Source organism: Elgaria multicarinata, chromosome 1 (genome assembly GCF_023053635.1).
Source record: "Elgaria multicarinata webbii isolate HBS135686 ecotype San Diego chromosome 1, rElgMul1.1.pri, whole genome shotgun sequence".
In the NCBI taxonomy this organism is placed as follows: Eukaryota; Metazoa; Chordata; class Lepidosauria; order Squamata; family Anguidae; genus Elgaria; species Elgaria multicarinata.
In genome coordinates, this window is record NC_086171.1 from 100,203,786 (window position 1) to 100,231,245 (window position 27,460).

A 27,460-nucleotide genomic window follows, 5' to 3' on the forward strand; every position below is an offset into this window, starting at 1 on the left:
AGGTCTGCATAGTTAAAGCAATGGTATTCCCCGCAGTAACCTATGGCTGCGAGAACTGGACCATAAGGAAAGCTGAGCGAAGGAAGATAGATGCTTTTGAACTGTGGTGTTGGAGGAAAATTCAGAGAGCGCCTTGGACCGCAAGAAGATCAAACCAGTCCATACTCCAGGAAATAAAGCCAGACTGCTCACTTGAGGGAATGATACTAAAGACAAAACTGAAGCACTTTGGCCACATAATGAGAAGATAGGACACCCTGGAGAAGAGGCTGATGCTAAGGAAAGTGAAAGGCAAAAGGAAGAGGGGCCGACCAAGGGCAAGATGGAGGGATGATGTTCTGGAGGTGACGGGCTTAGGGGAGCTGGGGGTGGCGACGGCCGACAGGGGGCTCTAGCGTGGGCGGGTCCATGAAGTCACGAAGAGTCGGAAGCGGCTGAACCAATAAACAACAAGTCTTGAAGCTGTGAGGTATCCCTAGGCTCGTTTCTATGATCGTGGCAGCGGCGGCGGCGGCGGCAGCCGCCACTTACAGCATCGCTGGCCGGGAGTGGCTGAGCCGCCGCTGCCGCCTCGCTGCCTGCCTGCCTCCCCCTGCTGGGGCTACGGTCACGCCACGTCTCCGCCTCTGCCCTAAGATCCGAATCGAGATCCCTGATTGGGCAGACGCTGCAGGCGAGGGGGCGTGGTCCGTTCGGCTAGGAATGGGGCGGCCGGGCGGTGTTGCTATGGCGTGGGTGGAACTTTCCTTTCTCAAGGCGGGGCTTGCCTCTCCTCCTCCTCCTCCTCCTCCTCGGCCGCCCAGAGGGCGGGCTCGGGCGCTTGGAGGCGGGGCCTGGCCTCTATAGGCAGCGCCGGCTTCTCCCTCTCGTCTCCACTCCTGCGCTACCTGCCATTGGTGCTGCCGCCGCCGCCGCCGCCATGCAAAAAGTGGCCGTGATCACCGGTGCGAGCAGGTGAGGGCGGGCGGCTCACGGGGCAGCTGGGGAAGGGGGCAGCTGGGGAAGGGGGCAGCTCTTTGGGTTTGCCCTGTGGGGCCAGTTGAGCTATTGGCGCGGCCCTTCCTTTCGCAAGCGTGGTTTGAGGTCGTGGTAGAGAGCTCAGTGGAACCGTGGTGTGGGGCTCCTGAGGGAAGAACCGTGGTGAGGACCCGTGGTGTGGGCCTCCTGAGGGACCCGTGGTGAGGGGCTCCTAAGGGGAGAACCGTGGTGAGGGGCTCCAGAGGGAAGAACCGTGGTGAGGGGCTCCAGAGGGAAGAGCGCGGCCGAGGGAATGAGGAAGATGCGTGAAGCAAGCAAGCCTCCAATTTTAGACTGTAAGCCTCTAGTCAGGGTATCGCTGTCTTATTTGTATATTTTGTACAGCACCAAGTACATTGTTGGTGCTGAATAAATAATAATAATAATAATAATAATAATAATAATAATAATAAATGCAGGCAGCAGCGCAATATGTTAAAGTTATATCTCCGCGTGTCACGTTATTTCCCCCTAGAAGTTCCTTAGTGCTCCTTAGCTGCCCCTGCAGGCATTGACCCAAACAGTGCAGGGCTGGAGGCTCACTTTAAAAAAGCAAACCTGGCCGCTGAAAATGAGAGGGAGCCGGTCAGAGCCCTTCGCCTTTCAGCGTCAAGCAGGGGTAGGAAAAGGCTTTTTAGGAAAGGGTTGCAACGTGTCTCGCAATATTAGTTTATGGCTATGTTTATATGCTGTTATTTTTATGTTCCGCTTCTATAGCATGATTGACTATTACAGAGTTGATCAGATTTGGGAGGTGTTATTTGCAATAGAATATGTTGAATAGAGTCGAAGTAAACACTGGGTTTTAATGTTACTTTGCTTTTATAGACTACATGTGCTCCGCCAAGTTCGCCCCTTTCTGTCAGAGGCTGATGTTACCACCGCAGTCCAGGTCCTGGTTCTTTCCAGAATGGACTATTGCAACCTGTTGTATGCAGGGCTTCCCTTGAAGCAAATCCAATGCCTACAGGCTGTACAAAATTCAGTAGCCTGGTTGGTCAAGGGGCTCCCAAAGTGGTCTTCTATCACTTTGGTGCTTCAAGAGCTCCAGTGGCTGCTAGGGTGTGCTACAAGGTCTTGTTGACCATGTATAAAGCCCTGCATTGCTTGGGTCCTGGATACCTGAGCACTCGCTTTTCTCCTGTGTCTCATCATTGGCAGACTCGCTCTCAGGAGCAGGGAGCCCTGATGGTCCCCCGCTACAAATTGGAATGTGCGGGGGCCAGGGCTTTTTCAGTGGCTGGCCCCCGGTTATGGAACAATGTGCCACTGGAGATTAGACAGGCTCCCACTCTCAATTGCTTCAAACGCCTTTGTAAGGCGTTTTTATTTTCACAAGAGTTTGAGGAGGGGGGGTGGTTTAAATTGGAGTTGAGGGCTTTTAATGGCTTGAGGGCGAGGGTTGAGGGTTTTAATGGAATTGTTTTATATGTTATTGTAAAGCGCCTCGATGCCAGAAATGGTGAGGCGGTTCTATAAAAATGCTTAAATAAATAAATAAATAAATAATGCATTTCAATTTTTTTATGCTTGGGGAAAAGATCTTTGTTTTGAAATCTTGCATCTAACTTCAGTTTATATGAGGTTTATAACAATGATTGGAGTGGAGAGAAATGAACTTTTCGTATGAACATAGGGAGCAGGGCTGTGCACAGCCCGCCCCTCCCAACTTGCTGGCCATTTCGGAGGCTCCAAACCAGCCCCAATTTGACTTGGGCCATCTCAGGGCTTTGCCTGCCTCGGCACTGAAGCCAAAGTGAGATTTGGGCCACCCAAGGCTGTTTGGCCTTTGTAGGGTTCTTGGGTGCCAGCTCTCTGGCGGGTTTACAACAACTGATTAAAAAAACATACAGCATTACAAAATACAACATTATGATTAAAGCATAGTCTAAACATTTTTTAACATACAAAATTTAAAACAGTTTAAACAGCAAACATAATTCAATAAACATTTTTTTTAATAATAGACCTGTTCAAGACAACTGAAATAGATGCTTATCATATTTGCTACCGGGTCAAGATAAGCTTCTTGTACTAGTGTAAAAAGCCCTAAACAACTTGGGACAAGGATACCTGAGAGAGCGCCTTCTCCCTTACCAACCTGCCCGGTCACTGAGGACATCAGAGGGCCTGCTTCTGGTGGTGTTTTATTGGCATTTGCTTTTTAAAAAATAATCTTAATAACATGTTTTATTCTTTTTATCTCTATCATTTTATCTCTCATTAAGCACTGCTCTGGAATCTACTTCAACATGGAGCGGTATACAAATGTTGTAAATTATTTATTTGCTATTAATTTATCCGATTAAATGCCTGGGATTAGAGGGCAGACTTAACCTGGCGCCGAAACAATGACAGTGTTTACTCCAGGGGCGCTTCAGTCTCCCAGCGCTTTGTCTCCCAAAGTCCCATAAGTGAGCTTGTTACTCCCTTACATATTGGGGACAGCACTGAATCCATTAAGAAAACTAATTTACTGTCCCAACAACTTTTTTTTTGAGTGTCTATGCTTTGTAATTGCAGCTACCATCTCTTCTTGCATTGGGAGGCTCTTCAGAGGAAATGTAATGGGTGGGGTGGGGGCTGGCTGCCGCCTGTGGCCTCATGGTAGGCCTTGACCATGTGTTGTTGCTATTGGCAGTGGAATTGGTTCCGCGCTGTGCCACCGTCTCCTTCAAGAAGATGCCGACCTCCACGTGTGTTTAGCCTGCAGGAACATGGACAAGGCCAACGCCACCCGTAATGAACTGCTGTACTACTACCCTCATGCAGACATCAGCCTAATTCAAATAGACGTTGGCAAGCTGGATTCTGTCCTACATGCAGCCAAAGAGATCAAGACAAGGTATGTGAGAGTGTGAGACCAGTTAGATGGGATGACAGTTAGGTGGGCTGTCACATGTCACCACTCACCCTCATCAAACAGTTCTCCAAGCTGGCTTTTCATGCCTGCGTTACAGGTTTTTGCAATATGAGCTTCTTTGGATAAATTCTGGCAAAGTAGCCATATTTATAGCAAATAGATTACTTAAAAGTAATCTACCTTTTAAAAGTAATCTGCCTTTTAGTAAAGAGTAATTACTAAAGAGTAATTACTCTTTAAGGCAGAACTAGACATTCAGCAGCAGATGCAGATTGGAAAATTCAGTCGTGGTCACACAGCCATAGATTGACAGGAAAGAACATGATTATTTTTACCATTCCCATCATTTCCCCTGCAAACACACAGAGTGGTGGTGGTGGGAAATGTGGCTGGAGGAGGACAATGGAATCAGTGACCTTGAGAGGTTGTGAGCTCTCCCACACTAGAGGCCTTCAAGAGGCAGCTGGATAGCCATCTGTCAGGGATGCTTTAAGGTGGATTCCTGCATTGAGCAGGGGGTTGGGCTCAATGGCCTTATGGGCACCTTCCAACTCTACTGTTCTATGATTCTATGAGGTTGCTGCAAGGGAAGCGTCAAGCATTGCTTGTCAATGCTTCATTGAGTTGCACACATTCCCAGACTGCGTCTGCAATCAAATTTAATTCTGCCTTTATTGTGACCTGAGATGTGAAGGCCTGGTGGGGGAGTGGAATGGGAAAAACTAGGGAAAAACCCAATCCCCTTCTCCCCAATTTTCCAAGCCTCTGGAAAGAATTGACTTTTCCTGGGTATGTGCTGCCCCTCTCCTCATTTCCCCCTCGAACATCACACATCCACCTGATGTTGCCAGCAATAGGGTACGATGGCTTATGCCTTGGTGGTTTTGTTTCTATTTGATCCAGTCAGACTCCGTGCAAGAAGTATAATCAAAGTAGTAACAAATATCTTAGCTTCATGAAATGTAATTGTGGGGCTGCAAGTGAGGGACTTTTCTTACCTGCCTTGGACAAATCGTTAATGCTGTTGTGAGAAGTCATTGTGTAATGCATGATGTTTATACCTTCAACACAAGTAATCAAACTTTTCCTGGACTACCTCTTTAGGGTACAGGTTGGGTAGGGTTTGATGTTTAAATGTTCTACTATGAGAAGAAAACTCTTTGCAAATAGAAAACTAGCATATTGCTGAGCATGATCCAGCCTACTCTCCTAATATGCAAGATTTCTGTGTAAAAAGAGTTTTTCCCCTGCCTGTGGGGATGGGGGAACCATTCCAATATGCATCCCTCTGCCTGCAGCCTGAAAGAGTACAGTTCAGGGCAAATGAGCCCCAAACATTCTGCCTATGTTGTGCACTAACAGGCATTAGGCACTTACAGGTTATATTTCCAGTTCTGTTTAAGGCATTCAAGGCTGTCTTTCTCTTCTTGTAATAACCAAATGTTACTTTCATTGTGCAGATTTCAGCGTTTGGATTATCTCTTCTTGAATGCTGGGATCATGGTAAAGCCACGTGTCAGTTTGAGGGCATTTTTACGTGGCATCTTCTCCAGGTATAATATAACATAACTGGTCAGTTGCTATGTTTTTTTCAGCCTGACTGTGAATGGGGGGGGGGAAGGAGTCAATGGATGTTCCAGTGGAAGCCAGTATATACTGTAGGTACGGTCACCAAGTGAGATTGAAGACTTTTGCGTCTTTATCCATGGCCACCATTTCCTATATTAGAAACCTAAACCCATGTAGCGGTCATGACCCTTCCTCCTCCGAGACAGAATACTGCAACTTGACACTCTCTACTTTGTAGTAGAGGCTAAAATCTGACTGGAGGCTGCCCTCTTGCTTTTCTGCTTCCTTTTTTGCATGTGATACAACTAGAACATACAGCCTGTAGGCTCTTGTTGGAAGTCTGAGAATCGGAAGGTGTGTGTTTTAAAGTACCTTTCTAGCCTTCGCTGTTGCAGAGCTGCATTCTGTTAGATGTTGGTGGCAGAACTAAAGGAGCAGAAACAAGGAGTTAATTAAATGAAGCCCAAATCCACTGTCTATTTTCCACACCAGATCTCTTCTACTTTCCCCTCATAGATCTCTAATTTCCTCTTATCAGGGTGGCTTCCCCCATGATAAGGCTGGCTCAATTATTTCATATTTGGTCAAAGCCAGTTTTTGAACAAGAATACTGCAGAATGAGTACATGTGGGATACTGTTTTATCTGGAACTAGCAACTGTGTTAGTGCACACCACTCAATTGCTTGTTGCTCTCCTAGCAAGGCAGAATCATGAAGAACCGAGAGCAAACAGCGAGTTATGATTCTGGCTTATTCAGAGAGGAACACGGCATGGATCCCAGTTTGGACATAACGCTAAACAAACCCCAGAGAGACTTCCTAGTTTGTTTAGCCTCTTCCACTGGCAGTAGGAGCCAAACAGGAGTGATTGAGTAGCAGGCTTGCTTATTCTGGGTACTGTTACATCTGAACTAGCCCTGTGTTCGTTTTCTTTTCATCTGTGTTCGTTTTCTTTTCATATTTTATTTTCACATGCATAATGTTCAGAGAGTTAGCCATGTCAATCTTTTCAAGGAAAAGCAACAGCATGTTGTGGAACCTTAAGGAGTAACACATGTATTAAGGAATAAGCTTTCCCACAGCAGGCAACATTTTCCTCCAATGTAGTAATGCTGCCACCAGAAACTTTTCCTCATGTCCAACCCTTTTCCTTCATGAGCTGTGAGGATATACTGGCTTTATTCTAAACTGTATTCTTCCCTTTATTACTCTACCCTTTTGTAGCCACAAGCAGTAAGCATAAGATTTTATATAAAAAACAAATCTTTATTAATTACAGAATTCGGGTGTTCAACAGTAAATAAGTAACTTTTAAAGCTCCTATCTATGTATATCCTCTCACATACAGAAATCTTAGTCTCTCTCTTCATCATGAATCTCTTCACAGGCTGTTTCCAAATCCTACCTCTCTTCCCAATCCCTATCTGTTCTAAACTATATTTCATCTAATCTCTGATTTCCACAGAGACACAGCTGCCTATTAATATATATCACACCCACAGCCAATCATCTCGCATATGCAAATACACCATTCCTCCAGTTACTCATACCAGTCTTATCTTTATATGTACCATAAAATGCAGAGTCATAATAGGAATATACACCTATAACCACAAATTCATTATATATGTACATGTAACTTCACAGTCCATTTGATCAGTTACATGAAGCGTAATGCATGAAAGCTTATGCAATAATGAATTTGCTAGCCTTTAAGGTTCTACGAGCTATGCACTCCTAAATGTATAGCTTCTACCATGGATGGGTCTGTTTACATCTTCATAGAGATAAATATACCTATCCTTTTTGCAGCTCAACTGGCCATCAGGCTCAATGCGAAATACCAGCTATATAATTTAGTCACTCAACGTTGAAAATTTTTCTTATAATATGCAGAGATTATAGTCCCTGAAGCCCTGTAGGAGCTAAGAAAAAGTGGCTATGTTGGATGTTTGTATTACTCCTGACCACTTAGCTGCTCCAGTAATGTATATTCTGAAATGTGTGACTTTTGCAGCGTACCTGCCCTTGTCACTGTAGTTGGAGGCTACAGGAAAACGCCTAGGAAATACATTAATTTGCTGGCCATGTTGCAGCTCTGGTACAATATCTGTATCTAGAATAAATAGAGGATCATATGTCCTCTCTCCTTTTCTGTCTCCCTTTTCCATATCCCTTTCACTGTAAACTCTTGCTCCTTGATTTCAAGGGCTTGCATTAACCTCTTTTCTTTTGCTTTTTGTCCCTTTGTGTTCTTGCCATTCTCTTGGCGTCCTTCTCACCAAACTCCAGATTTCTTCTTCTGTGTCCCCTTGTCTTGTCTTCCATGGAATTTTCCACTTCCGTAGAGACGGACAGAGTCATTTCCCCTTTTATTTAAATGGCAACTGACACCTGCCTGTTTTGGAGCTTTCCTTCTACATTCTTTTCCTCCACTTGGTTCCCGTTTTCTGTGTCATGTTTCCACTCACCCCCCTTGCACAACCCCCCCCCCAAACCCTCTGTCTCTTTAGAATGTGAGCCTACAAGGGTTTACTCTTCATTTAATCTTCTGTATGGTCCTTTTTTACTTTCCCCCCAAAGTACTATGTCAATTTTAAAAAAAAATGCTAACAGCAAAAAAATTGTGAACCAGATCTTGAAAAGGGGTGTAGAAATATGACAGATGGAAACTCTTTCATTTTGGCTTCATTACTTGCCTCCTTGAATGAGAATGCCACATTCAAAGAATGTATCTCTGTAGCCATATGGACTAGCAAGTTTATTGTTGTTTTTTAGTCTCTGGAGTCTATCAGGTTCTTGTAGTCTGCAGAGAGGCTTCATGTGAGAGATAATCAAATGCAAGGGAAGAAGACACTGTCCCTTTTGATACCTGTGTAGGAGAGTTCAATTCTACAGGTGCAGCTCCTTTTCTCGCCCCTCTGACATGACAAGCTGCATCTATTGAATTTCTCCTTATACACAACTGTCAAAATTATAAGTGTTCCTAGCTGCATATTGTGTTGTGTGATTTCTCAGTTATCCACGTTGTGAAGTCTTCATATTCTTCTCCTTTCAGAAGTCCATTCTGGACCTGTACATTTTTTTTCTTTTTGAGTTTTACAAACTGGGACCACACACACTTTCAAAATGTGAGGTCACCATTCTGTTAGAGTGGTAGTATTTTCTGGAATTTGCATTCTGTCAAGCTTACCTTGTTAGACCACTGCAATGCATTGAGCTAGTGTTTCCAGGGAAGAATCCTAAAGTGGCTTAAAATCTAACCTGTAACATAACAACTGGTTATTTTATTTACACTTGTATCCTGCTCTTCCTCTAAGGAGTTCAAAGCAACACACATGGGGTGCCCAGGTGGTCTCCCATCCAAATACTGACCAGGCCCAAACCTGTATAGCTTCAGTGATGGAACATCCTCAAGTGGAACAAAATGAAGCAAAGACCTCTTTTTCCCAGTATGTGCTACTTCATGTGTGACACGAGAACTACATTTTGGCTTGATTTTATATAGAAAACTTTATTTGCATAAAGTGGTTTACAATCTCCATCTTGTTTGTCCTGATTACCAGTCTGCAAGGTAGGTGTCCCCCATTTTACCACAGAGGAGCTAATGACCAGGTATAGTTACTTGCCCAAAATAGCTGTAGCCCCTGGATCTTTCTGGCAATGGCATGGATCCCTGCTCCCTCACCGTGCTGTGCACTCCACCCACTCAAGCTAACATCAAATCTGTCTTCCATTTTTATGTTTATTGCCACCTGCATATAATTGCTGCTAGCTTTGTGCCTGTTGTAGGAGAAGTGGGCAACTCCACTTTCTTCTGGTTTGCTCCTAATTACTTATGTACACACCCCAGCCTTTCCACCACAATAACCCCATCTCAGGCACCACATTGTTTCAGAAATCCTTGTTCTAGAACAGCAGCTCTTAAGCATTGTTGAAGTGAAGGCTGCTCTTCTAATTGGCTTCTGCCATACCTTGGCAGTTTCTAATTCAAACCCAACTGTGATCTAGAGGAAAGCTATGTAGACAGCTAAGGGGTTCATAGAAATTTCTTTTGCAGTTCTTTGCACTGTGGATGAGAACCTAAGGAGAACCCTGCTGGATCATCCGAAGGGTCCATCTAGTCCAACATCCTGTTTCCAACAGTGGCCAGCCATAGAGAAAGGAGTGCTCCTTTTTGCCACCAATTAACTTTCTTAATATTAAAATAAAGCACAAATATTTAATAGCAAGGAACAGGGTGATAATTTTGGTTAGTGATCTTCCTTAAGGGCAACAACCCTCACTCCTGCAGAATGAACTGTAATGTCTTGTCCTGTTTTCAGGCGAATAATCCGGATGTTGTCCACAGCAGAAGGGCTAATGAGCCAGGAGGACAGGGTCACTCCAGATGGCCTACAGGAGGTCTTTGAAACCAACTTCTTTGGACATTTCATACTGGTAGGGAAAGATTGATCTTGTATATGACTCAGACATGCAAGCATTGCACAAATATTATCTGGGTGTTTGTGATGGGAACTAATATGGATATTTTATTCTGTTTTTATTTTACCTTGTACACTACTCTGAAATTTTGAATGGGGAGCAGTATATAAATATTATAAATAAATATTGTAAATAAAATATTGGAAAACTAGCCCTATTCCAATGTTTACCTGTCAGTGGGAGCTAAAAGTGAGTAAGGGGTGTACACATAAATCCTGCCCTCATGCATGGGCTCCTTTGCCAGACCTTTATGCATCGAGTGCAAAGATCTAAAGGAGATTTCTAAGTGTGTTCAGCTGAAAGCGCTTATCCCCCCATAACCCAGATCCCCCGACTTCATGAGGACGTTAGGGGTGGGGCTTGCGTGCATGCCCCTGTTCCGTACTCACTTTTAGCCCTCATGTGTGTTGGTGCTGTTTGATAAAATTCCTCTCCAGACACAGAGAGATTAGCAAAGTATACAACGGAATCAGGTAGATTTCAGAGAAACGAGATACAGCCAGGAACACAAACCACAGGAACAAGTATTTCTTCAGCAGCAGTTTACTGAGGTATAGATTTAGAGATCTTATTTACAGTTATATACAAACATACTCACAGAACGTCACTTCATCACACAGGAGAGGTACAGATATGCTCACATAGGAGACATTTATACAGAGCTTATCTGCCTCTTTCAATTTACAACATAATTGACTATCAATCACTCTTGACAGGTCGTTAACCAATTAATCAATTATCACTTTGACCTTTAAGAGCAACTGTTGCTTCAAGCTGGGCTAAACAGAAAATACGGATATTTAAAAATAAATACCCGGACAATGTGTTCAGGTGCACCCCTGAATAGGATACTGTACTCTAGCTGCTGGCTTTATATATGGTTCTGAACAATCTGGTTCCCACACCTGTCTCACCTCTTTTGTTGATGATAGTAGCATGTAACAGATGAGGGTTCCCACAGGTGTCCATGAGGATAAGCTTGTCTTATACTAACCGAATAACATTCACCATGTTTGTCAGTGAAGTCATGTTTGTTTGTTTTTTTCTTTGCTGGCCTCAATATATTAAATTTGAGTGCAATTTTCTTGAGTGCGTGGCTGACTAAGGAGTGCTAGGAGTTATAGGACTTTTTCTGTCTAAACATGCGTAGGATTTGCACGCTCATTGACTTCAGGGTTTAACTTGTAAAATGACTTGCGTTTGCTGCCTTTCAGTGCAGCTTCCACCAAACATCTGCCGTGTTTAAAGGTAATTGACTGGCTTATGTCCAGTCAGCATCCTTCTTTGCAAAGCCTCGTTATGCATGATTTGCATAATGATAAGTTTTGTTATTTGTTTTGTTTCTAAACCACCCGTTAGCCAATGCTCTCTGGGGAGTTTGCAAGGAAAAAAGGAACGGAACCTCTCGTGCAAGCACTTGTGTCATTGCTTACTCCTAGAGGGACGCCTGCTTTCGCTCACGTCAGACTTTGTAGCGGGGTGGTTTGCCATTGCCTTCACCAGTCGTGGTTACCTTTCCCCCAGCTAGCTGAGTACTCACTTTACTGACCTCGGAAGGATGGAAGGCTGAGTCGACCTGAGCCGGCTGCCTGAGAACCAGCTTCCGCTGGGATCGAACTCAGGCCGTGGGGAGAGTTTCGGCTGCAGTAACTGCCGCTTACCACTCTGTGCCACATGAGGCTCTTGGAGTTTACAAGACAAAGCTTAAAACCATAAAATACAATAAGATTGTAAAACATAATATAAAACCATAAGTGTAAAAACAGAATAAAACCAAACTAGCTTCTGCGTTGAAAGGCAGCAAAATATAAATAAATAATAACTGAGATAAAAGCCAGCAGCAGTGCAAAGAACTAAAATGCACTCGTGCAATTTTTAAAACTGGATGGCTAAAAATTGTGCTCTTCACGTATATTCTTTTGGGTTTAAAAACAATACACTGAAATGGTTCCTTGTGGTCAGAGATTTCAGAGGACATTGCAGGTACCTTTTTTAAAATGGTTTTAGATGGCCTGTTGTATATTTTATTTTACCGCTGAAGAAGACCTTGCATGGTCGAAACGCGTTTGGTCTTGAACTGTTTTTATTGATGTTCTAATGCAATACTATACAGTTTGAATATACTTGAACTATATAGATTAGCGATTTTACTTAGTACATTAAAGGTATTTCAAGTATTTCATTTACCTTTATATTATATGTGATTATTGATTGTGATACGGTCACCAATATATCCACCCCTTTCTTCTATCTCATTGTCTCAACCACAAGGGGTCTGGATAAGTTTTTCTTGCTTATTATTGGGTGACTGATCATGCCACTATGCACATATAATAGTCGCTACTGTATTGATAAACTTGGTTTTTGCTGTATGCCTGGGAGTGTTGAAACCAGAGTGGTTGTCATACATAAAGGTTGTCATACAGAGGAGGGCCAGGATCTCTTCTCGATTCTCCCAGAGTGCAGGACACGGAATAACGGGCTCAAGTTAAAGGAAGCCAGATTCCGGCTGGACATCAGGAAAAACTTCCTGACTGTTAGAGCAGTGCGACAGTGGAATCAGCTGCCTAGGGAGGTTGTGGGCTCTCCCACACTAGAGGCCTTCAAGAGGCAGCTGGACAACCACCTGTCAGGGATGCTTTAGGGTGGATTCCTGCATTGAGCAGGGGGTTGGACTCGATGGCCTTGTAGGCCCCTTCCAACTCTGCTATTCTATGATTCTATGATTCTATGATTCTATGGTTGTTTATTGCAGAACGTGATATAAAGTTGATAGAGTGAAGTTCTACATGCCTGGGAACTTATGAAAGCCTGATTTTTGTCCTCATAGATCCGGCAGCTGGAGGCTCTGCTTTGCTGTGTTGAAAAGCCCTCCAAGCTGGTCTGGACTTCTTCGGTCAATGCCCATAAAAATAACTTCAGTCTCGACGATTACCAGCACCAGCACGGCAAGGAGGCCTACAGCTCCTCTAAGTATGCCACTGACCTCGCAAGTGTGGCTTTGAACAACCACTACAACAAGCAGGTGAGAGTGTGCTATTGCTGGGCTTTCTGTCTGCCATCCTTCTTTTTTAATCATTTTTTCTTGTGAGTTTTTAAAAAAACAAAATCCAGGAACCACAGAAAATTAAAAAAAATGAAAAAACACTAATATAACTACATGCTTTAAAAGTCTGAGTTTCAATCATTTCAGCGTTCTGAGGGAAAATAGATTATTCATAAACTTCAATAAAAGCATACCAAATATCCATATACAGGTCCAGTCACAAGTGGCCCTGGTATATCACTCTTTCACATGTTGCTAGTATTGTCGTCAGTCCATTGTATTATAGGAGGTGAGGATTTATCTTTCCAGTACTGTAGGATCAGGCTTTTAGTGGTCAAAAGGGCACGAAAAATTCATTTACTCTGACCCCCTGTTAAATTCTTTTCCCCTCATATATTATTTATTTTAAATACAGAAAACAAAACAAAACAAAATAAACTTGAACATAGTATTCCTCCCCTCCCACTATCTCACAGGAAATCAATGATCATTTCATAACTATTACAAAATATATCTATTACAAAATATATATCATTCTTCAGATCTTAAACATTTCTTCCTTTCTTTATAGTTCGGGGTGGTGGGGATTAACCAACCACAAGAGAGATACATTTCATTATGCCAACCAGAAAGATTTAAATGCTTTTGGAATTTTATTCTCCCATTCCGATGAAGTTGTATATACTATAAAGCAATGCCAAGTCCATATTAAATGTGTCTTTAGATCTTGTTACTCTTGCCAGTCTTCGTTTATTGGTCAGTTTCTCCATTAAGGCTACGTGCCAAACTTTGTTATACTGATTTATTAGCGTGGCGCCAGCCAAATCCTTCCAGTATCTAACTATTAGCAATCTGGCAGCAACCAAAAGAGATTCTATCAATGACTTAAATAAAGCTTTTGCATTATCCTCCGGAAAGAATCCCAACAGTGCTAATGCTGGGGATTTAACAACCTTTTAGCACAGTGCCACCACATATGCTGAAAGGAGCCTACCTCTCCACAGCCCCTCCAGCAAGATTGCGAAATCGACATATTGAATCATGCCACCCTTACTGGGGTTAAATACCATTTTTGCAAGGCCTTTAACATTGTTTCCTTTGTGGACACTGATACAGATTTGAATGGGAATTTGTCCAATGAATTTGACCACTCTGTATCTATATTAATTGACCAATCCAACTCCCATATTTTCTTTAGACCCTCAGAACTACTCATCTCGACATTAAGAAGAATGGAATATAGTCAAGACACCAGACCTGAATCAGGTGGCCTTGACCACATGTTAAATTCTAAGAAGCAAGTAAATAATTTAAAAGAACATGTACACTAGTAAATATTAAAGAGTGTTCCAATACAAAATTTATCCATATGATAACTTCCTCCCTAAATGAGGCAACTATTGGGCATTTCCAAAACATATGAGTAAAAGAGGCATTAACTGTATTACACTTCCAACAATTAGCCAAGTTTGACAAACCTTTATTAAGGAGATGTTGTGGCATTCAGTAGACTCAAAACAAGAGTTTTTGCTGAATAAGACATAACCGAAGATCCACAGACATATCAGATACAATTGCCAAAGCAGCGATCCGTTAATCTGTCTGCCCTGCTTTCTGCATGAGCAGACTCCCTATGTAGGGGCAAAGAGCAGATGGAAGGGCTGGGATGCAAGGTGGGCAACTTTCGGCAAGCCAAGATTGGGCTACTTCATCTCTTGCTGCTTTGGAGAGCTTTCTCCAGATTGTGACCTGGCGACTCTAGGGTGGGCTGAATTTGTCTGTGGAGCAGGAGCCCTGGCTGTTGGTAGAGGCTAAAATCTTACAGATGAGGTTTTTAGCAAGAATAATTAGTTGCTGAGTTGTCTGCATTGGTTTTAAAAACCCTGAATTGAGCAACACGTTTCTTAAAACAAATTATCCCTTCCTGAGAAAGGAGAACACCAGCCCTCCTCACCAAAAGGTCTCTTGGGATGGGTCTTTGAGATGAATCACCTGCTGGAATGTAGAGGGGCTTCATGCCTTCTTTTCAAGTAACTCTGGTTACAGGGTTCCCTGCTCCCTGATAATTTCCCCTTTCCATCCAGCAGATCCAGAAAAGCAGTAGAGGTATTTCTACTAGTGAGGAAGAGCTAGCAGGGAACTTCCTCAGAGGTAATTCCATTCACATGCACAAAGTGCAAGATGGAAAGTTAGCAGGAAAAGGGACAGAGGGCTATTTTGTAGAAGTTCCTTCTCCTCTATGCTCACACATCAGCAACACTAATATGTGAGCATGGGTGCCTCTATGTGTGGGGATGGGTCACAATGAATTCCACTGGGTTTATTTCTGTCCTTCCCTGCCCCTCTTCCTTCCTCTCTGTGAACAGGGTTTATATTCTAGTGTCATCTGTCCAGGTGTTGTGATGACCAACATGACGTACGAAATCTTGCACCCGCTTTTCTGGAAGTTATTTTTACCCATCTTGTGGCTGGTGAGTGTGATGGACTTCTGAAGAAGTGTTGTACCCTGAAAATAAGTTTGGGGGTGCTGCGGATTGATTCATATTCAAGCATAGGAAAAGGCTGAGTTTGTAGACCAAGGGCTCAATCTGATGTCAGCAGATGTTAATTTATAGTGTAGCAATTTTTTACCATATAATGTTACAGAGGAAGTCCTGTTTGGCTATTTCCAGTTTGGGTATTACTGCTGTTAATATCTGGGCAGAGGGGGCAGTGTTCTCCCTTTTCCTTTTGGAATTATTTCTCTCTCCAGCCCCAGTGCCAGAGAGCAGGGAGAGGAGAAAACTAACTTGTTGCATTTCTTCCTGCAACAGTTACGCCTTTTAACCCCTACATATACGCTGACGCCATATAATGGAGCCGAAGCACAGGTAAGGTGCTTTTGCATGCATGTGTCACTTGAAGTCTTTTTAACCCATAGTGTTCTGCCCTATGATAGACCTTATGCCATGAGGTCCCCAGTACGTTTATTGCAGTGTAAGCAGGAGAAACGTTCCTTGCAGGTACCGTCGGTTTTGGTCTTGTCAGGGCCATTTGGCTCCACTCTTTTTCTTTTAAAGAAACGGACAATAAAGTAGTTACAAAGTACATGGTAGGTCCAGAAAAAAAATTGACCTGGTGGCAGCAAAAAAGTCCGCTGGAAGGGAAGGGCAAAAAGGAGTGAGGGATACACTACTTTGCCTGTTCTCCCGTCTACTTGTGGAACATGGCATTGCTGGTCCATGACAGGTGGCCTATAAATATTTTAAATAGATACACTGGTATTTCTGAACTGCTGCAGAGTTCATGCCAGTACAGTACTCCATACCGAACCGTACCTGCTAGCTCCTTCTTTTCTTGGTGCCTCTCTCCTTCTCTTTCTCTTTCCCCTCCTCTTACCTCAGCCTGCTCCTGGTTTTCATTGGATGGCTCCTCGGTGTTGACTCTCTTCCATCCCTAGTTTGAGTCTGTTCAGCCCCGGATTAAGCCTGGAGGAGGATTTCTGTGCATTGGCATGGTTTGGTTTGAATGAAGGACACTTGGAATGAGAGCTGCTTGTATTTCCTCCTAGATTTGGCTGTTGAAGCAGAAGCCAGAGTTGCTGGACCCGCTGGCGAAATTTCACAGCTGTACTACATTCCTGGGCAAGAACTACGTTGAAACCCGCAAGGTAGACCTATCTCTTTGAGTAAATTACATAGTAACCACTTGTTTCTTTCACACGGTTGGTGCACACTGCATCATACAGTCACGGAGTGGTCTAAAACGACTGACGGGAGGCAAGGTGGTGACTGCAAATGGAAGATTTTGGGTGCCATTAAGGACAACACATTCTACTGGGAAGTCCCCTTGCACAAGTCTCATAGAAATGAACCTTCCTTAACTGGAGCCTTAAAGATTGGGAGGGCTAAAACTGCCACCGTTAGAATTTACTTATGGTACTCACCCTATCCCTGGTTTGGGTATTGCTCTGTATCCTTTGAGAGCTGGGCACAAACTTCTACTTATCCCCAGAAACTGCCCCCATGTTAAGTAGCCTAAAGTGAATTGATTCTGTACAGGAGGAAAAAGCTTTCATGAAAATAATGAAAGGCTTAATTTATTACATTGCAAAGAAACACTTCTAAAACAAAGCAACCCAATCCAGCTGAGGCAGATTCCTGTAGAAGCAGAATTGTGCCTGCACATCCCAAAGTAGATGAAGAAATGAGCTGGGGCTATAACAGCCAATCTATCAGAAATTAAAGAGGGTGGGGGGCTCTGTAGGACTAAAAGGGGCGGGTGGGGAAGGAATCCAACCCACCCACCCCCAATTCAGAATGTGAACATTCCACAGGACATTCCCCTTGGCTGGCCACTTCCTATATTAAGACAAACAATTATTTATTTATTACATTTATATACCGCCTCCATAGCTAGAGCTCTCTGGGTGGTTTACAGAAATTCTAAAATGGAGATAGAAACGAGTATACAAAATTTAAAATTCTAAAACACAGAACATACATAAAGCATTAAAAACAGTTAAAAGTAAATGTGGGTGATTAAGATGTGCTGCCATATGCCTGGGCAAATGAAACAAAAGAAAAAACACAGAATAGCAGCCCTACTGCCTGCAACTTACAGGCTTACTATAGTCAACCTAAAGGCACAATCCTATGTATCCTTAGACAAAAAAAAAAGGACTACAACTCCCAGCATGTCCCTGCCTGTTATGCCAGTTGAGGCATGCTTGGAATTGTACGTCATTTTTCTGTTTAAACGTACATAAGATTGTGTGCTACTTAATAAGTCCATTGTTTACTCACCTTCAGCAGCAAGTGAAGCTAAATAGTTATGTTGGGAGGGAGAGACCAACTGCACAGGACTCCCAGTCAACCCTCCTCCACTCTTTATGTAGTTCTTCTCCACTAGTTGGACCTCCAGGCCTTGGGGGCCAGAATCTCTGCCCCATGGGCAAGGAGCGGCAGGACAAGAGCCCTTTGGCTTGAACCTTCAGCAAGGCCTTGAGCTTTGTTACCTGAAAATCAAAAAGAATGGCAAACTATGTCAGTTGATCATAATGAAGCAAGTATAAAAATATTTAGGTATGTATATATTGGTATATGCAGTACAGTGAGTGTCCAAGAAGAGATGATGATGATGATGATGATGATGATAATAATAATTAATACTTACCCGCCTCTCCCTTTGGATCGAGGCGGGGGACAACATTAGTACAACAGTGATGGCAATAGGATATGCATCCAGATATGGAGAGAATGGCAAGGTCCTCAGCTCACTGAATGATGGATGTCAGATATTTCTCCTTTGGAACCTGGGAATATGTCTCTCTGTGGTCATGAGAGCTTGTACGACCCATTTTGGTTGGCTGTCTGTTATTTTCTGTACCACAGGCATGGAATTTAAAGGTGCGTAAAGATGGAAGCTGGGGCTAGATAGGAGTTACGGCAGCAGTACAGGTGGAAGCTGGGGCAGCTTTCCATTGGTGGACATACCAATTCCACACTGTCCTAAAATCTTGGGCATCTAATTTACTACAGTCCATTAATCATTTATGAATAATAATTGTGGGTTTGTGAGGAACCACTTAATTCTTCCAATAGTAAGGGCAGGGTTAGGAGGTGCTGAGGCACTCTGTGCTGACCGTCCATAGTTTGACATTAAAAGAAGCTTTGATTGGCTGGAGATGCTGCCATTTGGCATGAATTGGTATGTGATAGTTAAGCTGCAACTCTGAAAAATGATAGAAATTCTCCTTCTGACACAATTAATTGGATCCCACATTCAGCCCAGTGTTTCCAAAGGAAAGACTAACCTGCTATTTTCAAATCTGGATATTACCACATTGGAAGGATAAATGTTCACCTCCCATAATGCAATAGACTGAGGATTTAACAGTGCTATCAACATTTGAACAGGTGGTATATAGACGCCACTTGCGAGTGGATAAATATGTGGATATATGGTCTGCTTTTCTTGAAACCTATGCATAACTCTCTCTCTCTCTCTCTCTCTCTCTCTCTCTCTCTCTCTCTCTCTCTCTCAAAATGAATGGTGTATCCTATGCATGTAATGCTTGTTCTTTTTTTCCCTCCCACAATTTGTTTTCTGTTCTGTTAAATTCACAAGAAAAAAGGAAAAAGAAATTTGGATTGCTCCAGGAAGTTAACGTAGCATGGACAGCTGGATTGAACTGAAGTTAGAGAGCCACTCTACGACATACCTCCCTAGTTGCTGATGTTATGGGTGGGAGCATGCCATTCTTATATATAGGGGTATCCTGACACTGTACATCTGGAAAGGGCTGCCAGATTTGGCACTCATGAAATGAGCACTCGAAAAAGGAGAAGCCAGCCTTGTGCTATAAATTTTAATCTGGAAAATCAAAATCTCCTTCAAGGATTGGTAACTACAAGGCTGTGTCTGTATGAAGCTGCTTTGTGTGCTGATTCACCCAAAACGCTGCGGCATCGCTGCTGTGAAGTGGCATTGATATGTCTTTAAGTGGCAGGACTAAGCGCAGACTATGTGGAGAGGAAAAATTGCCTATGGCCGGAATGGACAACAGACAAAAAACCTGCAAAAACCTTCTTTTGTTTTCTGAGTACTCTGCACACCTTTGAAAGCCTATAGCAGTGCATCCGTGCTGCTACAGTTCATTGAACTGATACGTTAAGACATCACATCTGCCCTTACTTTTGTTCCCCCAGACAGCAATACGGCCATGGAGGCCATTACTTGGTTTGTCCAGCCAACCTGCTGCCCTGGTTCCTGTACCTATCTTGCACTGGGAACTGCCCCTAGCTACACCCACTTTCCTAATCTAAAGTGAAGCCATTAGTGAAAGGGAGAGGAAGCAATACGATGACATCGGGGCAATTGAAAAAGTCACAGTAAAACAACATCACGAAAAAGCACAGCTTTGGGAGGGAAAGCCCTTTGTGGCTGCGTGTTGGCATCTGCGTCATATAAACAGCACAGCGCCACTGCAACCACACTATGGTAAATAGGCCATATAGACTCCCACCCACCCCCAACTGAAGTGAACATTGAATGGTGGGCAGAGAGAATTCGCTATAATAATGGGAGGGTGCCCCCTACAGGAGGGGCAGGTCTCATGTAAGGAGGGAGGCCAAAGTGTTCCTGTATTTACCCCACCCCACCCCACCCCACCCCACCCCACCCCCTGATCACTGCTGGGTTCTCTGTCTTTCAGATGGATGTCACTGAAGACATGGCTAAGAAGTTTTACAAGAAAATGTTGGAGCTGGAGAAGCAAGTTTTAAACAGCTGCCATCAGCATAAAAAATAGCAAGACCAGACCAGTGTTTCCAGTTGCCTATCTTTTCAGCAAAACGTTTCTTCCACTTGGATCCATGTGGTGTGTGTGTCCCCCCCCCCATCCCTGTCCCCCGGTGTTTGCCTTTACAAAGCAGAACTCTCTGGAGATGTATGATTAGATTATCATGGGACTGGAAAACCCTTTAGTCTGTGAACTCTTCAAAGCAGGGCATTTATTTCAAGTAATAAGTGGAGGGCAGATGTGTCCTTGTTTCAGCAAGTCTGCTTGTATGTAGGTGAAGCTCTGCTGTTATGATGCGTAGCGCTGGCTACCCAGAGCACATTGCTGGAACCTTCTACAGCTCCTGCAAAGGAACAAGTCCTCCTGCTTGTCCAAGGTCCAGAGTGAAGCCGTTCACACCCAGTTCTTTTCTGAGCACTGAAAGAAAGCTCTGAGAACCTCCTCTGAGACAATAGGTTCAATGAGTTGTTCTGTTCCTTTGTCTTTAGGTGCTGCTGTTCTCTCTTTGATCACTCCTAAATCCCTTTCTTTCCTTTTTTGAGGAATAAAGGCTTTTTCCCCTCACCCACGATTCTACTGTTCTAATCACTAGGCCTGATTTGCAACCAGTGCATTCTAGACACAACCCTTGCTCTTAGCAGGAGAATTGTAAGGATGTAGTTTCCTTAGCCAAGTGCTCGTCAGCAACAAGATGGCCCATCTCTTCTTCAAAGCTTGCTGTTAGGGGTGACTTCTTAAAGCTGTTCCTTAATTTTTACTACTCAAATTCCCCATACATTTCTTTTTGTCCTCTCCATACATGCTTCCACTTCCAATTGGAGCCTGTCAGGTTGACTTAAAGTGTAATCCTATACATATCTAATCAGAATTACAGTGGTGGCCAAAATTGTGGACATTTTGAAATTTTCATGTTTTGCAAATTTGGCTTATAGAAAATGTTCTGTTTCACGAAATTCAAATGTTTATATATCAATTGAAAGAGAATTTAATGCTGAATTCAATACAAAAACCAGAATGCAAATATCTGCAGTACAAAAAAAAGTTATGCTTGCTTTAGTCTAAAAACAAACACAGGTGTGATTGAGTGAAGAAGCAGATTGGAATTGAAAACCCTACTGGCCAATCACAGCCCTTGTTCTGGGGACCAATCACATGGCAGTAGCTGCGATACATCATGTTTCAAGTTGGGGAAAGTCAGTTTTGCTGTTTGTTTTGTAACTGAAGCACAGTTGGAGATTGTGTGAATATTTGAAGTATTTCTCAAATTAAAAGTATATGTGCGTACATCATCAATAGAGGAATGGCACCAAAGAAAAGAGTTGACTGGACACCCAGGAAAAGAAGCAGGATTGTTGTATTATGTGCATCAGGTCTTTCAATTGATACATAAATATTTGAATTTTGTGAAATGACATTTTCTATAAGCATGCAAAGTTGCAAAACATGAACATTTCAAAAAGTGTGCACAGTTTTGGCCACCACTGTAAGTCCATTGAGTGAAATCAGTGGGATTTTCTCCTACTGAGATTGTAACCTTTTAAGGACTAAAGAAAGTTCTAAATGTGAACAGACAGTTATGTATCCCTAGAGAGACTAATAACTTTGCTGTGGGTTGCAAAAGTCTTTTGAAGGCAGGTAATGGAAGAGAAAAACCACACTGATTGACAGTGGAAGGCTGAAAACAATAAAAAGCCCAAAGCGTCTCTTGTGAATATTTAAGTAGATTTATATTTATTTTACTATTACCATTTATATACCACCTTATCTGCTAATAAGACATCAAAGCCATGTCCAAACATTTAAAACAATAAAACTTTAACACAATAAAAACAAGAACATTAAAAGTGGTGCAAATATTAAACTATGCATTTTAAAAGGCTAAGTTGAAAAGATGTCTCTGCATTCTTTCTAAAACCCAAGCGAGTGGGGGGTGTTCTTGAGGGAGTGTGTTCCACAGTTTGGGAGCACTACCGGAGAAACCCCTTTCATGCATGTCCAATATCAAGCCTCTGTGGGTAATGGCACCCTCAAAAGGCACCCTCTCCTGTAGCTCTGTTATCCCCTCCAGGCACTGACCAAGATTAGATCGATTTAGCTTCACCAAGGTGATGGTATCATCTCCCCTCAAACCATGGCCTAGGGCCACACGTGGAGACACATACCCAACTAGACTCGAGGGAGGAAAAAGTGCTTTTGAAGCTGGTGTATCACATCCCTTAATATTAAAATCTAATTATGCTTGTCCCATTTCCCAAAGCATTAACTTTACATTAACTTGAGTATATACTAATAAAAGCTGCCAGATGCCAGTAAAAAACTAGATATGGTGTAAGAATGAAATAACTATTTCAACAGCATATACTTGTGACTAACTTGTCTATCTCAAGTTTGATTATTTCCAAAGCGACCCCTTAGCCCTGAACGTATAGTCTCGCAACCAAACCCCCTTCACGCACTTGGTGTTTACATGGCAGAGTATTATTATTTGCATGGGAACAGTTAGCATTGCGTGATTTCCCCCCCACTCAGGCTGTGGGTGGAACTAAGAGACAAGAAGTTACTGCAACTCTGTGACCAGGTTTGGATGATCGGGGTGGGGTTGGTGGTGGTGGTAAGCGATCATGTACATTTGATGGAAAACCTGAGGTTGCTGCTACATAGTGACCCCTACTACAATTCATGGGTTGTAGTGTTGGATAAGAAACCACCCCTGCTGCGCACCACCCCAGGTTCAGAAGATATGGCAACCCACACGGTGTTGCAGATCATTGTACAGATGGCTGTTCTGCACTTGGCACGGGGAAAAGAGGCCACTGTGGTTTCTTTTCCCACTTGAATCATCTAAACACTGCCTTTGTCTCTGCCTTATTACAGCTAGAACAATGCCAATGGAGGCGCCAGTCTGGTGGGCGGAGAACAGGTTAGCAGAATGCAGGGCACAGGGGTCACAGGAGGTTGTTGTCCTACTACTCCAGATGTTTTAGCATACAAGTTGCCCATCCCTGATTTAGGGATTTGGTTTCACCACAGCCTGCTCCTGAGGGATGTAGTCTATGGACTTTTTGTGCCCAAATATATCCTGGAGGCTGAGCTCCTTTTCCCAGCCGGGAAGGTACTTGTGCCGGATATAGCGGGCTTTCCTAGCTTCAGCATAGGCCTTGAGGAAATCTGGCCTGCTATACATGGTCCTGAGGCATCCATCTGCAGCATAGGCCTCTGGATCCGTGATCAGCCTCTCATGACCAAAGGAAGGCCTTCGCTTTGGTGGGAGATACATGAGCTTGGTGGTGGTGGTGCCTTTGGGTCCAACATCTCTAGGCTCTTCCTTTGCGGACTCTTTCCTTCCATCCTCAGTGCTATCGATTTCCTCTTTCTCCACAGACTCTGCTGAGATGTTCAGCTGCTTGGTGATGGAGTCTTTAAGGGTGGTCATGTCTCTATCATCAATGGTGTTTTGGTCTTTGGCCTTCAAGGGTGGCAAGTACCCCTTTCTGTCCTCATCACATCCAGAGACTTCACTGTTGAGTGTTTGGGGATGCAAGTGTAGCTGGCTTGCCCCCGAAAACCCTCCTGTCCTGGGCAAGGTTTTCCTCCTGGATCTAGAAAAGAAGAAGGAGTAATGCAGCCCTTGCCTAAGCAGAGTCCTTCTCCATTTCCACATACCACAAGTATACAGAAATGTCCATCATCAAATGGCCTAGAAAGCCACATGCCGCTGAGTGTGAAGTAGTGCTAGGCTGAAAATATTTTCCACATTCTTTTCAACCGTTCTCATGGAATTAGATAGAAAAGAAATTGCTTTCAAAACAAGGTTCAGGGGTGAATAACATTTTGGAGAAATTCTCATGAGTGGGGAGTGGAGTTATGAGGTAGCTGAGGTATATGTGTGAGTATCCTGTATTTCACTGTGCAATCATCTCCCTGACAGTCTGCATTCTGCTTGGCTTCCCACACTTCAATTAAAGCCCGGGGGGAAACATTCATGAGAGAACTCCTTTCCTCAACCACCTCCACGGAGCTTTTTCATATCCAGAAGTGTAAGCAGGCAAGGAGGCTGCAGGAGTGATGGCAAGATGTGTAATAGAAAACATACCTACAACCCCCTTGGCTATTTTGCAGTAATAAAGATAAGTTTGAAAGCATCCTGAGATAGAAAATGGAACCCTCTTTTATAGGGGAAGGAAACTAGGAAACTGGAGGACAGATTTGGGCACAGCAGTTGCTCCACTTAGCTAAACATTATATTGTATATGACTAATATAGCTGTTACAACCAACATAGCTTAAAATACCATGTAATAGCAGAACATAAGACATGAGTCAAGTCAACAGTAGTCGCTTCACCTCTTCCCTGGAGCTGGACTAAACATTACCCCCACCCCTTACACCCGCTCCAGAGCTTGTGAGGAAGAAGCAGTATTTTATAAGCATCAGAATTAGAGACAAGACCACACCTCAGAAATCCAGTGCCTGGGAGACCTTGGAGAAGATGCTCAACCCTGAAATATGACAACTAGAGTTAAGCCAAAATTTCTGGAGACCTTTTTTTCTGACAAAAGTCCTGAAATGTTTCATTTTCTTGCCACCCCTAGAAATAGAAAGCAACTTTACAGAATTTTCTCCAGTTTTTTTGTGGTGGCCACCTTCTTCCTGCAACACACACTGCTCTGGAATGATGCTAGGCTGCCAAATCAGTTGTTGCTGTTGTCACGTTTAGTGGCAAAAACAAAGCCCTTAGGTAAACCTGTGTCTGGAGTGTACTAGTTGAGTGTTCGGGGGAGACTTGCATAACTGACTGCTCTTCCATACAAAATATTCCCTGCACATAGAAAACTCTTATGCATTGAACAGGGGGTTGGACTCGATGGCCTTGTAGGCCCCTTCCAACTCTGCTATTCTACGATTCTATGTCAAGGAGAAGGCTAGGCTAGAACCCTTCTCAATGCCATACTAGCTTGTTATGTATGGGACAGCAGTGAGTGCAACGCTACCTGCATTCTGAAGTAGTACACTCTAGACACCCACTTCAGAAACATTTGCTCTACTCTGCGACAAACGCTTTGAGTCATCAAGGCTCACCAGTCAGAATTCCACCTTGAACCTTTCTTTCTCTGGTACCTGTTACACTGGTTGGTATCCAGGGCTATAGGTAGATTAATGGGATGGGAACGTAGATGACTTGCCCTGCTTGCTGAATTCCAATCTTCTCTGAATGTTGATCTTAACAAAAATTAAACAGAAGCCCTTGTGCTTATATTTATAGAGTAAAAAACTGTATGTAGTATTTTATGCAATTGATAAATGGGAAGGGATTCTGTCCCCAACTTCTAGTGTTCTGGCCACTGAATAAAGAGGCATTGGAATAATTGACAAATGATACCCCCTTGGAAAACACACACCCATAAATATTAATTTTAATTTGATTTAAATACCTGAAATCACTTCAAGCACAATCCTATCCAAATTTACTCTGGCATAAGTCCCAGTTAGGCTCATTCCCAGGTAAGTGTGTAGCTTTGGCCTACATGTAACTTGGGCCTTTACTGTTCTAGGGCACTGACAGGAAGCCCTTGTATAACCCTACCATTACATTTCCGGCTATGCGCCTGGCTAGGTAGGCAATTAGTATGAGATATGTGGTCATAAACATACCGAACCTGAAAGATTTCCAGTTCTTAGAGGCCTGCATTACATTTTTAGGCATCCATGCTTACCGCAGTGTTGCATCATGGGAGCAAGTGTAATCCTGCCTTGCCTGAGGGGACAACAGAGGAAGAGCCAGTTTGATGCTAAGATGCCCAGTGTCCACAGAGAGTTTCTGCTTGGAGTGGCCTGAAGAAAGAAGGTGTGTAAAAATAGGTATCCGGACACTGCTGAATTAAAAACCCCAGACAGGAACTTTGGATCTAAACCAGACAATATGCAGGAGACACATAAGCAGTCCGCCAATGAGTTCTGATACTTTGAAGGAAACATCTGGAGCCTCTGTGGCAAATGAGTAAACTGTGCACACACGCACACACACACAGAGTGGCAAAAGATATGACAGGCCCTCAAAACTGCATGCAACTCATTACCCACAACTAGGGTTAGATTAACTACCATAATGTCAATCACTATGGTCCTAACCTAGCCCTATTCATGGGCAACTAATTCCATGCAATTTGTGGCTCTATCCTGCATCCAAATAATGTATCCAGCTGTATTCAAATGTATTCAACCAGTGGGACTTGGTTGAACATTGGCACACATGGAAGCCTGCTTCTACCCTTGCTTAAGGGAAAGCCCACTGGTGGTCAACCTCTGCAAAACAAATTAATTCTAGCTGCTGTATCCTTGTGTTGTTTGTTATTGTGTTGGCGAAAGGAGAGACAAACTGATCCTCACTTCTCTGCAACTTCAGGAGTTCCTGCTTGAGGCGCTTCTGTTCCTTGGTCACTGAGTTCAAGTAAGAGAGATGGGCTTCTTCCACGCTCCGCAGTCCATGGCTGAGCCTGGCCTCAGCCCTCTTGACATCTCTCCTCTCTGCCTCCCAACGTCTTGAGGCCTCTCCCTCTGCCATGTCTGTCCTTGGCTGCCCCAGGCGTCCTCCAGAGAGAGAGAGAAAATGCAAACTCCTTTTAATGTTCACTCTCCCAGCTCCTCCGAGTCACATTCCTGAAGACTGACAGGCACCTTCGGAGGAAATGAAGAGATTTGCAAGACCAGCATCCATGCTCTTTCCCTTGAGATAGCATCTCTTAACTGCCCTTACCCAAACGAGATCATTTAACACTCCCTGCAAATGCTTTATCTAAGACTTGGCTGGGCTCAACAGATTCAGAATCTTTCAAAGGCAGGGCTTAACCCCAGAACATTCAAAGTGTGATATTAATGGTCTGATGTGGTTATTTTCTTCTATAGAAAGGTAATGTCTCAGCTCCCTCTATCACTTCTTTCAGACACACTTTCTTCTGCCAGCATTTTTAATAATATCCAATCTTTATAAAACATCGTTGAGCATTTAAAGCCCTTGACATCCATTGGGTAGGATCCAGACTGGCGATTCTGTGGACACTAGGTCTCATTCCATCCAGTGGAAGAAGGGGGAGGGCAGGTAATCTTTGCTGATGCCCCCTCTCCCCTGTGGCCCCCTTCAACACCTTCCAAAGCAGCTTTTCAGGAGGCACAAAGGTTGTGAAGATCACTTCCCTGCCCCC

General features: G+C 43.5%; 2 protein-coding genes across 4 annotated transcripts; one reads left to right on the forward strand and one right to left on the reverse strand.

The window, feature by feature from the left end:
- Nucleotides 1-862: 862 nt before the first annotated feature.
- Nucleotides 863-20,281, forward strand: HSD17B7 (hydroxysteroid 17-beta dehydrogenase 7). Of its 3 annotated transcripts, XM_063133672.1 has the most exons (10): nt 863-954; nt 3,659-3,862; nt 5,341-5,433; nt 8,770-8,901; nt 9,775-9,889; nt 12,765-12,959; nt 15,347-15,451; nt 15,794-15,850; nt 16,531-16,629; nt 20,176-20,281. In XM_063133672.1, exons 1-10 carry the CDS (start codon nt 920-922, stop codon nt 20,269-20,271), a joined length of 1,131 nt encoding a protein of 376 aa, XP_062989742.1. In that variant the 5' UTR covers nt 863-919; the 3' UTR covers nt 20,272-20,281. The 3 variants fall into 3 exon arrangements, with proteins under 3 accessions (XP_062989742.1, XP_062989750.1, XP_062989760.1); XM_063133680.1 differs by lacking the exon at nt 15,794-15,850; XM_063133690.1 differs by lacking the exon at nt 8,770-8,901.
- A 2,981-nt stretch (nt 20,282-23,262) lies between these two features.
- CCDC190 (coiled-coil domain containing 190) lies at nt 23,263-26,823 on the reverse strand. Its single transcript, XM_063147545.1, has 3 exons — nt 26,649-26,823; nt 25,976-26,093; nt 23,263-23,861 (listed from the first exon to the last, which is right to left on the reverse strand). The coding sequence occupies exons 1-3, from the start codon at nt 26,821-26,823 to the stop codon at nt 23,270-23,272; spliced, it is 885 nt and encodes a 294-aa protein (XP_063003615.1). The 3' UTR covers nt 23,263-23,269.
- Between the last annotated feature and the right edge of the window lie 637 nt (nt 26,824-27,460).

Coding starts and splice junctions, on each gene's coding strand:
- CCDC190 (XM_063147545.1), bottom strand. CDS start 26,823: ATGGCAGAGGGAGAGGCCTCAAGACGTTGGGAGGCAGAGAGGAGAGAT. Junction 26,094..26,648: donor ACTCCTGAAGTTGCAGAGAA/GTGAGGATCAGT, acceptor TTCTTTCTTCAG/GCCACTCCAAGCAGAAACTC. Junction 23,862..25,975: donor TCCCATGATGCAACACTGCG/GTAAGCATGGAT, acceptor CTTCTTTTCTAG/ATCCAGGAGGAAAACCTTGC.
- HSD17B7 (XM_063133672.1), top strand. CDS start 920: ATGCAAAAAGTGGCCGTGATCACCGGTGCGAGCAG. Junction 5,434..8,769: donor TTACGTGGCATCTTCTCCAG/GTATAATATAAC, acceptor TCTTCCTCTAAG/GAGTTCAAAGCAACACACAT. Junction 16,630..20,175: donor ACTACGTTGAAACCCGCAAG/GTAGACCTATCT, acceptor TCTGTCTTTCAG/ATGGATGTCACTGAAGACAT.